The sequence below is a fragment of the Pleuronectes platessa genome, chromosome 6 (genome assembly GCF_947347685.1).
Source record: "Pleuronectes platessa chromosome 6, fPlePla1.1, whole genome shotgun sequence".
NCBI lineage: Eukaryota > Metazoa > Chordata > Actinopteri > Pleuronectiformes > Pleuronectidae > Pleuronectes > Pleuronectes platessa.
This window is the reverse complement of record NC_070631.1, coordinates 27,793,996-27,805,896: the sequence shown is the minus strand read 5'-3', so window position 1 is coordinate 27,805,896 and position 11,901 is coordinate 27,793,996. Positions and strand designations below refer to the sequence as shown.

Below are 11,901 nucleotides of genomic sequence, written 5' to 3'. Positions count from 1 at the left end.
AGATGCAGCAGGTGTACCTAAAATAGGATTTTTTAAAAGTTGTTGCAGGAGCTCAGAGAAACACGTGCTACTCCATTAGTCGCAACACCGGACCCAGAATTATCTTTAACATAGATGGTTGTTTGCTGTGTAAATGTATTGTATTGAAGGCAATATTGTGTTGAAGACAGCCTATTTTGTGGTGAACCTGTGTGACTGTGTGCACAAGCTGCAAGTTTAATGTCAGCTAAAGTATACATTGTGATTATTCACCATTTAATCCAACTTTATTTTAGAATCAAAGGAAAATGTAAACCTGGCAATCTGGATTATTATATTTAATGCTCATGATTTTTTCCAATCTAATAAATGATTGCCAGTAATACAAGCCGATTGGCCGATGCAGAGTAGACGGGCTGTGGCAAAGCCGGCCCTAGCAATGTTGGAACTCCAGGTGAGATTTCAGATTATTCAATGTATTGATAGGTTTAGCTAGGCCTTGACATTATGGGGGCATGCATATCAAAAACGGCACCTATATGATACAACTACTTTGCCCCGTAGAAGTAGTCGGTTAAAAAAAGGTCTTGAAAAGACACATCATTGCTGGAGCAAGCAACATAACAGTTTTCTCGCAGCCTTCTGCTGTCACAATCACAAGCTCTTAGTGCAGATGCTAGTTTTAGTACCAAGATAAATAATTTACTTTTAAGTTATTTTTTGTCCTCTGCAGTGCAGAAGGGGCTGCTGATAGGGCTCTTTGTGACCCGTGTGACCAAGTAGGAGGGAGTGGAAAGCCATATTATCTCAACAACAAAATACTTTTAAAGCAATCCAGAACCAGCTCTGCTTGGCACTAAACTGAGCAAAATACTGCTACCGCTTTATCCAGCCATTACCAAGCTCTATCATGAGCAGTGTAGTCCAGAACCCCTATATCGGCCGCACAACAAGCACCAGGGTAAGTAGCTACTGATTGATTCATTGATAGTGGGACAGAAAGGTTGATCTTTCATGAATATGCTTCCGACAGCTGGAGTTCTATAGAGGGTCATGGTGACCCAAGATGATTTTAAATCTGATTCGCTAATATCTTTTTCTTGTTGTTTTTTTCTTTTTTGAGACACCACTGTTCTTGTGTTTGGTCTTTGTGTTCCATCATCCTGTTTCATCAGGATGCAGAAAGAGGCTCTTAAATTATTGACTGCCTTGGGATTTTCTGGTGTAGGTATTTAATTAGGTCAGACGAAGAGAGCAGACATTGTACTCTTGATGTGGATGTGTCGATACATCATAAATGTTAGTATACAGCTGTAGTTAGTAACATTTAATGTTCTTGACTTGTACTTAGTGAATCCTAACACATAGGTATCACTGGCTTCATCTGTGAAACCAGCACACCAAATACTAAGGCAGTAGTTCACTTTATCAAGCACCTTATCCTTATCTTCATAGCAAGAGGGACACTGGGTGTTCAGAGCTCAGGGTGTTGAGAGTCTATGTAAAGACAGACCAAATGTTATACAACTGTTTTTCAACTGATAATTGCAGAGCAACCTCTAGTTCGCAGATCTGTTTTATATCCCAGCTCTATGTAAATTGCCTTGAGATAATGTATATTATGATTTGGTGCTATACAAATACAATTGAATTGAATTGAATTGAACCCAACAGTAATCCCATCATTCACATTCACACTCTAATGGGCAGTTATACGGTTTCTTTACTGCTGTAATACTATTGGTGATTCTCTCTAGGGAACTGACATATTTGGTGGCTTTGATTCATTGGGACACTTGAAAAACTACCCACACCCAAGAAAAGGTTCAAACCCTCTTTGCTGCCACAAATACTGGAGTACAGTATAACCTTGGGCAAGTGGGGTAAATCACAAGTTTATTTATTTTACTTAGAGTGATTTATTATAATAACAATGAGGGGTTCTATCATAATAATCAATGAGGGGTTCTGTCATAATAATCAATAATATCTTTCCACTTATATGAAAATTATGATATTTTAAACTTCATAGCAACACTGAAATGATGATTGAATTATCCATCACTGTGGCTGATTCATTATATAAGGAGTTGTAGGGATGGGACAGACAAGATAAATCCCTTAAAATAGCATCTAAATGATCCAAATAGATAGATAAATTTGTTTTTGCAGCTAGCAGTCAGAGAGGAGGACAAGAGTATTACACAGCCCAGTGCAGCTGAGGTGGTGGGTAGAATACAAAGTAATCAATCAATCAAATTTTATTTGTATAGCCCGTATTCACAAATTACAATTCATCTCATAGGGCTTTAATCCTGGTCTGATGTGCAAGTTAAGGTTAATAACTTCAGTTTTCACACAATGATGTCTTCAGAATGTAATATGAGACTAGACGAAACCATGTAGTCGTAGTAATTAGCTCAGACCATGTAGACCTAAATTATATTAAGACTTACTAAGCAGGTGTAGTTAAAGATAAATAGATAATGAAGAGTACTTAAAAGTTAATAACCATACAGTGACTTTCTCCCAACCTGATCCAAGTCTGCAAGCTAATTCCTCGATTGTACCACATGACGTGTGTGTGTGTGTGTGTGTGTGTGTGTGTGTGTGTGTGTGTGTGTGTGTGTGTGTGTGTGTGTGTGTGTGTGTGTGTGTGTGTGTGTGTGTGTGTGTGTAATGCACTTCTTCTTTTGGCTGCACTGTGGATATTCTTGGTTTTTATCTGAGGTTGTGACACTCATTCTGTAACATTGTAATCAAGGCATTGTATATAGTCAGTGGTGAAAGTTGATTGGAAAATAAATGTACTTGTGATGATAACCAGTTACCAGTATGTTTGAAGGGTGTGAGCACAGATGTCATTGTGGCTGCACTTTGGATATTCTTGATGTAATTTCAGATTTTATGATTCCTGAAACATTATTACTATTGTACAGTTGTCTTGTTATGCATATGGAATAAATGCACTTGTTTTCATTGAGCTTTTGGATGTGCTTTGGTTAAGAATTGTGGCTGCGTGGGCGCTGTCCAGGCCTGAGAGTTGTTTTTGTAATTTCCTTGGTCCTTGGTAGTAGTTTGTTGATTAATTGTTTGAATCGTTTCATGAGACCACGTTGAGTTGGTAGATGTTAGTGTTTTTTTTGCGGTATGAAAGAGGCTTCACTGGAACTCAAGATGAGTTGAGTCACCACCCCACTGGCCTGGCTAAATAAATCAGGTTCTGTATGATGCAGTAGAATGTCACAGGCGGCCAGACTTGACAGACACTTGGGTTGACATGAAAATATAGGTTCACATTTGGTGTGTATACACCAAGGGCCCAGTCACATAGATGATTTGAAGCGAATATCGTGGGTACAAGTTTTGGTTGAACTCCAAGCCACACAAGAAGCAAAGATTGTATTTCCCTTCTCGCTCTAACAGATTGGAAGTGAATGGGAGGCGCAGTTTCACCACTCAAACATTTGCATATGTGTGACTGAGTACTTAGTGTGTAAAAGTAGAAAAATAGAAAAAGTCCAGATTTCTGAGATAATCCACTCTGACTTAAAAAATGAATTAATCAATCAAGGTAGTTTTATCTCTCCTCAGTCGCCAAAGTGCTTGCTCATTTTGGGAACTGTTGGGTTTCTCTATAAAAGATTATAAGGTCTTGACTGTCTATGTAAAGTGCCTTGAGGTAATGCATATTGGATGTGGTGCTAAACAGATACAATTTTATGAATTGAATCAATCAACCCTCGGACTATGTGAGTATTAAGTCATAATCATGTGAATGTGTGCACTTTCATCTTATCATCCGCGCACACATACATCAGTCACCTATAAATTACTTAGTGTTTGTAATTCAATAATTCAGATTGCACACACAGAGCAGAAAGCATCAGACAGCTATGGTTATGTTACAAGCCATGATGCAAATGGCAGTTTGACGGGTTGAGAAAAGTGAAAGTATTGTCTGGATGATTGGACTGAGAGCAGCATGTTTACAATATAGTCAATTGCTCTGTCACATTACTGTTGGCTGGTGACACTAGATTTTGTTTTTTCATAACCTTGTAGATGCCAAAACCTGGGGGCAGTGGAGGGGTGCCTCCTTCAAGTCGAGACAGCAGTGGGATTTGTCGAAGCAGTAGCATCAGCAGTGGAAGTGGCGTGGCTGGAGGCAAGATACTGTCTCTATCATCCATGAGTGATAGCGTGCACAGTGGCCTGAGCTGTTTCTTGTCAGAGCAAGCCCTTGAGCAGGAGGAAAGGCAGCAGCGCAGTCACCACTTGGCTGAGTTTCAGCGGCTAAAAGAGGTTCGTGCAGCTGCTCAGCTCAAAAACCTGGAAGATTTCCTCAGGATGAACCATGTGTCACTCAGGGACAGCATGTCTTATTCTACGGGCATGATTTACAGGTAAACCACACAAACGCGCACATGCACACACACACGCTCATATGGAAACCGCAGTTTAGTGATGGTATCATTATCACAAGGGCCGGCCCTTAAGATTGGCGCCAGATTGCGCCCTAGGCTACCGCCTATGCCAGGAGCCGCCCCTGATTGTCACTATTGCTAATGTAGTCCGAAACATTCAATCTGCAGCTTAACTTTTACAGTGGGTTAAAATATCTGATGAAAAGCTGCTCCATACAGTGAGGTAAGGGCTAACAGACAAGGGGCCTCCATGATTGGCCTCGGCATTCCGAAAAAATTTGTTCAACATTTACAGGGAGTTTCTCTCTTTCCATACATACGGCAACATCAGCCCCAAGGCACAACAGACATTTTCATCAGCTTTAGGCCCCTACAACAGTTATGAGATAAGATGGGTCTTCCGTTCAGAAGGCCAGAAATCTAGTTGTAGTCTTTGATTCGGACCTGAACTTCTAAAAACATTTACATTACAGCAATATCATCAGCTATTGGTTGTTGTGCAATAGTAGTAGTAGATTTGACGTTGGCTAATTATTAATAATCATGAACTATGATTATTAAAATAATAATATAATAATATAATTAATGAAAACAATAAAATTATCAATTAAGAATAATACAATCTGTAATCATTGCTTATCGTTGCGGGGCACCACCCTGTTTACAGGGACCAACGAATCAATCTTTAAATATCAGTCTCAAGTGATATACGTTATATTAATAATCTCAATATTCAATATTAATGATTATATAATAAACAATGAAGGGTTTTAAGTTCGAGCACAGGCTATAGTAATCCAGCTGCATTCACATACATATGCACAAATAATCATAGAAATACAAATACTTTAATTACAAAAGTATTTATTAAAGGGAAATAAAGTTAATGTTATTCCATGATTCTTCATTTAACAAACTCCAATATTTCAAAGATGGCAACAACAGCAGCAGCACTTATCACAATTGTCACACATGTGATACTGAGTATCTGTGTGTGTGTGGTCATGGGTGTGTCTGCCTGTCTGTGTCTCTATGTGTGTGTGTGTGTGTGTGTGTGTGTGTGTGTGTGTGTGTGTGTGTGTGTGTGTGTGTGTGTGTAAGAAAGAGAAGGGGGTGTGGCTATGGCGTAATGACGAGATCACGTGGTGACGTCGTCTGGCCGAAATCAAGAGGTTACGTTCAAGTAATCTCAAGATGGAGGTTTATGACCTCTGTGACGACATGAGGTCGAAGACAAGATGGCGGTCGGTCGCCAATTACACAAAGGAATATTTCTAGACAAAGTGATTTCTTATCTCCTGGTTCTGGCGCCGAACGGCGTCGAGATGAATTTAGGCTCTTTTAGTCAAGATTTAGCTGTGTAACATGAAATGTATAAGTGTAGGTCGGGACGTGTGTAAAAACAAGTTTAGGAGAAAAGAGAGAGAGAGAGAGATCAGAGAGAGAAAGACATCAGAAACATCGTCAGAGACAGACTTCCGGCGAAGCGGGCAGTCCAGTTACGTGAGATTTATCTTTTAACAGATGTAAATCTCCGCACAATATCTCTGACGGTAACACGTTAAAAGGAAGCGCCGGCTTGTTACCGCGCGCTTCTCAAAACACAGTAGACAAAGGAACCGGATGTGACGTCGCAGTTCGCCGTGTAACACGGCTTAAAACAGATCTGCGATCTTCCAAACATACATACACTCAAATAAAATGACACGCTAAGTATTTAAACTAGTTCTCTGCCCAGACAATAAAGCCTCTTACTGTGACCTTCGCGGTGTTGCATGCGTGTGTAGCGCGGATTTTCCGGAAGTCCAGTGAATCTCTTGTTGTTGAACCTTAGGATGCGTGCACGAACGGGCGGATTCCTGGAAAACAAATGAGTGAAGTCCTGGCCTCTTAAACCGGGCTCTGGTGGGTCTCGTGGTTGCAACGGAGGTCAGCGCTGGGACGAATAGAGCGAATTTCATTTGCTCTTGGAACGGTATTAAACGTCGTTCGTCTTCTTCGACGGGATTCTGCTTCGTCCTTCTGCGACAGAATGATGCTTTGTCCTGCAGGGATTAACAGCTGTGGCGCAGTTCTGGATTGTGGAAAAGAAAGTCTCTGAGCTCGGCCTGCGAGCGAGTTCCTGTGCGCGGCCTTTTCAAGTTAAAAACAAAAATAGTCTCTATCAAAGTTGACTGAATAAAGAAATAAAGAAAAAATGAAAATAAAACAAACGTCTGTAATTGCTCCCTAAAAATACCTCCGGATCAACTAACTGGAAAGGTCAGCTCTATCTTCAGGGAATTGGGAAATGGCTGATAAAACTAAAACTTAAAGTTGCCCCCTTTAGAGCTGGAACATCTGGGAGACCCGGAAGGGCCCTGGTCGAAGTCCTTAAGGCCTCTGTATGCTTCTCCGAGTCCGTTGCGGACTGACGGACAGACGGAGCGGACGGACCCTTTTTGATTTATAGTTCTACGAGCGTTTTTGTTGTGAAAACAATTCACCGCCAGAACAGTAGATGGCGCAACGGTAGTCGAGCTTAGAGCAGCCTACCTCATGAGGTATATAGAAGAAGTCCACGCTGGTTTATTTACGTCCTCCCGGCTCCTCACACACAGTGAACGATGGCAACTAACAGAAAAAGGTTGTTGATGACGCAACAGTTTTTGCTGAAATAAAGTGACACCCAGCGGGTCAAAATGCTTTTGTTATCGTGTCTTAGCGCAGCGGTACCCCGGTCTTGTTTCCAAACTGCGTTGCTAATTCAACAGCTGCAACAGCTTGAAGCTACACGGAGGCAGCTAGCTTCCCCCCCAGCTTCCACACACAGTCAGCAGGGACACCCGATACTAACTACTACCAAGTGTTTGCTTCTAACCTGACGGTGTTTGAGAAACAGTGTCATGACAGCCATGGGATTAAAGTCAGCGGGTTTTTGCGCTGTTCCCACCGCAGTTAGCATGGTGGCTAGCCCGCTAGCCCGGTTATGAAAGTTCGTTATAACCGTATGTGACCGTACACACATGCCGTAAGTGCTCTAACCAGCCACCGTCAGCCGGACAACGCCGCTGGCTTAACACACTTGTCACATTAATCATAGAGTCGTAGTTGTGATTTTGGTTTATTGTGATGTAGGGAATGGAACAGGAAGTTTGAGGTCCCGAAATGCTGGCGTTAGCAGACCAATCACAGCCAAGGGCTATCCGTGGGCTCTCCGCCATTTCGACGTGTAGTTAGAAAAATTAGAGCTGCACGAAAAGCTCTCCGAGGAGCCGCGGAGAGGCCCGGAGAGGGCGTTCCACGTTGGAGAAGGCGGTCCTATCTGTCCGTGTCCGTCAAAACGGCGAAGCATACATTGGCCTTTAGCAGGGAGAATGGCTGAGATTTTTCGGGTGTCAGGGCTTTTAAATGACCTGAGAGGTCCTCCACAATTGAATTGTCAGGAATCGATCTGAGTGGGCGGGGCTTGGAACTCAGCGGGGTCCCAAGGGATCCCCAGGACATTTTCCACCACCAGGGGGAGACTCCTAGGCCTGCCGAGGTGTCTGCTTCTCCACTCAGAGGAGCACTTTATGGCCCATTGGAATGTGGAAGCTGGTAGAACTGGTTTCAGGCTGGCCCCCACGCCTCACTTTTACAACCCATTGTGTGGACCCCACCACATGGTTAGTTCAGTAGGGACTCTTGCCCAACAGGTCAAATCAGTATTGCCAAAATTAGACAATTTCTCTCATTCAGTGATGCACACACTGTTATTCATGATTTTATCTCCAGCCATCAAGACATAAGACATTATTTGGAGGACTATCCCTGAAATCCATCATAAATAACATTATAATTTTTATTATTATAAAATAAGATAAATATATTAGTCCCACTATGGAAAAGCAAACTCAGTAAAAGTTATAATAAGTAAAAAATACATAGAGTAGATAAATAAACATAGAGATAATTATAGAAACATGTACAGTGTAAACAAAAATATAAACAAGTAAAATAGTATTGCACACATGGGTTAGGGTTGAATTTATTCAGTTGAATACTTTAGTGAAATAGATAAGGTGTGTGTGGTTACTGGGAGCAGAGCTGGTTAAGCTTAGGGCAGCTGGAAAGAACGACCTGTGATACCTCTCCTCAGACACGGGGTAAATCAGTTTATCACTCAAGGAGCTTCACAGTGCTGTTATGGCGTCCTGCTGGAATCTGAGCTGGTTCTCCATAGGAGTTGATCGCTTATCATTCCTTTCTGTCCCACCACCTCCACTGGTTCATGGGGGCATTCCTGGGCCGAGCTAGACCTCCTAATGAGTCTATCCAGTCTCTTCCTGTCAGCGGTTAAGATGCTGCTGCCCAAGCAGTCCACTACAAAGAAATAGGGCTGATGCCACCACAGATCCAGAGAAGGTCTTCAGGAGCGTCCATGTACTCCACAAAACCTCCAGCAGTTCTTTAGTTTTCTCCGTCTGGATCTGGAAGCAGTTCCACTGGCCCCAGTTTACTGAGTCCTATGTCACTTCTCTGTACTCACTGTCTTACTCATTTTTGGCAAAGCACAACAAATAATTGTAAAGATTATACTGTAACAATTCACCTTTATTAAAAAATATGGGATCTCACATTTAATTTTAGCCTAGATGTCTTCTGATTTCTTCCGACGAGGTGCATTGAAGGGCCCCGAACGCACCAACTGGCTGCTACGTCTGTGTGCTATTGGGCTTAAACATGGTGTATATTATCTCATTCCAGGTCGAATATGAATGCCGACTCGAACACCACCCCTCCATTGTTTTAGTGGTAAATAGATAATGAGTGAATTTTCATTTTTTGGTGAACTATCCCTTTAAGCATGGAGGCATGGTTTTTATTAAAGGAAATATAGTCGTTGAACCTCACATAGTAGCCCTGCAGAAGACATGGTCCCTGTGTAAACAACAGCATAAAGGGAAAGCAGTATATCCGCTGCATGCAGTGTGGGCCAGGCAAAAGACACAGCTCGGGTTAAACCAACTTTTTTAACCAACAGGCAGCCCATGTATTATAAAATGCAGCAGAGCCCAGCCACATACTCAGGATAAATAATTACTCTAGAGCAGTGGTCACCAATCTTTTCGAGCCCAAGATCACTTTTCAACTGTGAGCGTAAGCAGATAACTTAAAGGGGACATATTATGCTCATTTTACCACAGTTGATATGGTTCCTTGGGGTCTTAATGAAATGTCTGTAAAAAAATTTGGTCAAAATACCACAAGGATCATTTAAAACAGCACCCTTTTTACCCTGTCTAAAACAGACTTCCTCAGATTGACCTGTTTTGAGTGCCCCCCCCCCCCCTCTCACCGCCCCGCCCCCGACACACACACAGACACAGACACACACACATCTTAAATCTCCCCTTAGCATATTTAAGGTTGTTAAAATCATTTTAAGTCACAAATATATTTCTGTATCCGTTTGTTGTTTCTTCATTGAAGCTACAATTTTCAAACTACTACATCTTCTGATAAAGATGTACATTATTTAAATACATGCATTAGATATGTGTGTATACATTTCTATTGTGAGACAGACCAGAGAAATCAAGGGGGTAAAGTGATCCACTTACTTTTTCCACTTTAAAACTACCAAAACCTCACATGCTGTAATAGTTAAAATCCTGACAGCTAGATTGACAACCACACATTCCAAAACTAATATCGGACTAGTAACAGAATCCTGGGGATTGGTCAATTAAGCACATTTATGATTATTATGATTCATGTGATGACTAGCTTACCTGCACATTGTTTCTCTGTCCAATTGGCAGGGACAGGGATATTGTTTTTCACTGCCTATTCAAATGCCAGTTCACGGCACTTAACTCATCTGTGAATAATCTCTTTGCCTCAGCTAATGCACCCCAGGCTACTGATTTTAATTCCCCTTTCTCTTTTTTCTTTATGAATCTTTTGAGGGTTGTCTTGTCAATAATTCTATCCCTTCCAGCTTTTCTTAAGGACTTCTTTCCTTGCATGAACTCAGCGGCTGCACTCTCCATCTCAGGTTGTCTGCCTGGTATAGTTTCTTGGCATGATGGCTTTTCTACAATGCTTATGACATTAAAGGGGACATATTATGAAAAATAGTAGTGCTTCTACACGTTAATTTGGGTATCTGGCATGCCTACCGTCCCAAAAACTCTGGAAAAAAACAACTCCCGCGATTTGTTGTGGTTCCTCTATGTAAGAAACTATACGATAGAGTGCGTCGAATGGAAATATGACCAGAATTGACGTCACAGTCGGTCTACATGGCATAGCCCCCCCCCCCCCCCCGGAGGCGAATGAACCTATGCAGTTTTTTTGTATCTGCAGGGGACCTATTCAATGAGACTTGGTCCCCGCCAAGCAGCGCCCCCTGCACTGGTCTATTAAACAGCTATCGTTACTCTAATTAGTAAATCTCTATGTAAAACTGTAACATTCCCTGTGAACAAGGTGTATTGCAAAGATTAGGGAGCATGCAGATTATTTCATTTATTCTAACTACACTTGGCTGAGCTGCTTAGTAGGACACAGTGGGAAAGGCAGTAGGGCCATTTACTGTGAAAACCAACAGCAGGAATTGTAAAATGCCTGCCAATGCGCATGACTGATATTTATAGTAGAATATATTGATAATATCACATTTTTATTTCGAAATAGTTCAAGAGAGACCACTACAAATGAGCAATGCTATGCACATTAATGGAGTTTTTTATTTGAAAGTGTCTAGTTACAAAGTTTAATAAATCAGACAGTAACGGCACAGCGCTGTGTATCACGTCTTTTTTTCAATCCAAAGATGCTTTGCGCTGGTTAGGGGGTACTTGGCTGAAAAAATATTTCAAAGGGGGTACATCACTGAAAAAAGGTGAAGAACCACTGGATAAGGCAAATTAAACAAATTATTATTATTTTATTTTTTTCCACAAATTTAAATGTCGTTAAATACACATTAAATCTAATTATTTTAATAGCTCAGTCTTGTATGTAAGATTTATGTTTATAAATGGCAGTGGCACGGCCACCCTGTACCTTGCAAATGTTTAAAATAAAAACATAAATATATGAACCTGTGTATTATTTGAATTGCTTAGTATTAAATGCACAATAACCGGGTAGCTATGTTTATACATGGCACTAGGCTCAGTTTAATATGTATATATTTTTTTACAATATCTATAGTAGGGGGTCCCTGCTTCATCTCTCCATCAGTTAGGGGGTCCTTGTCCTGAGAAACGTTGAAGACCCCTGCTACAGACCATTGCTCTATAGTCAATCAATCAAATTTTATTTGTATAGCCCATATTCACAAATTACAATTCGTCTCATAGGGCTTTAACATGGTGAGACATCCTCTGTCCTTAACCCTCAGCCCTAAGGAAAAAATACTTAAAAAACCCTGTTAACAGGGTAAAAATACATAGAAACCTCAAAGAGAGCCACATGTGAGGGATCCCTCTCCCAGGACGGACAGACGTGCAATAGATGTCAA

General features: G+C 41.3%; 1 protein-coding gene across 1 annotated transcript in view; it reads left to right on the top strand.

Moving 5' to 3' along the window:
• The first annotated feature begins 889 nt into the window (after nucleotides 1-889).
• LOC128442525 (voltage-gated potassium channel subunit beta-2) overlaps nucleotides 890-11,901 on the top strand; it is a 33,467-nt gene continuing 22,455 nt past the window's right edge. The window contains exons 1-2 of the mRNA XM_053425014.1: nucleotides 890-940; nucleotides 4,045-4,385. Of these exons, the coding sequence (XP_053280989.1) occupies nucleotides 890-940; nucleotides 4,045-4,385 (392 nt within the window). The remainder of the gene's footprint in view (nucleotides 941-4,044; nucleotides 4,386-11,901) is intronic.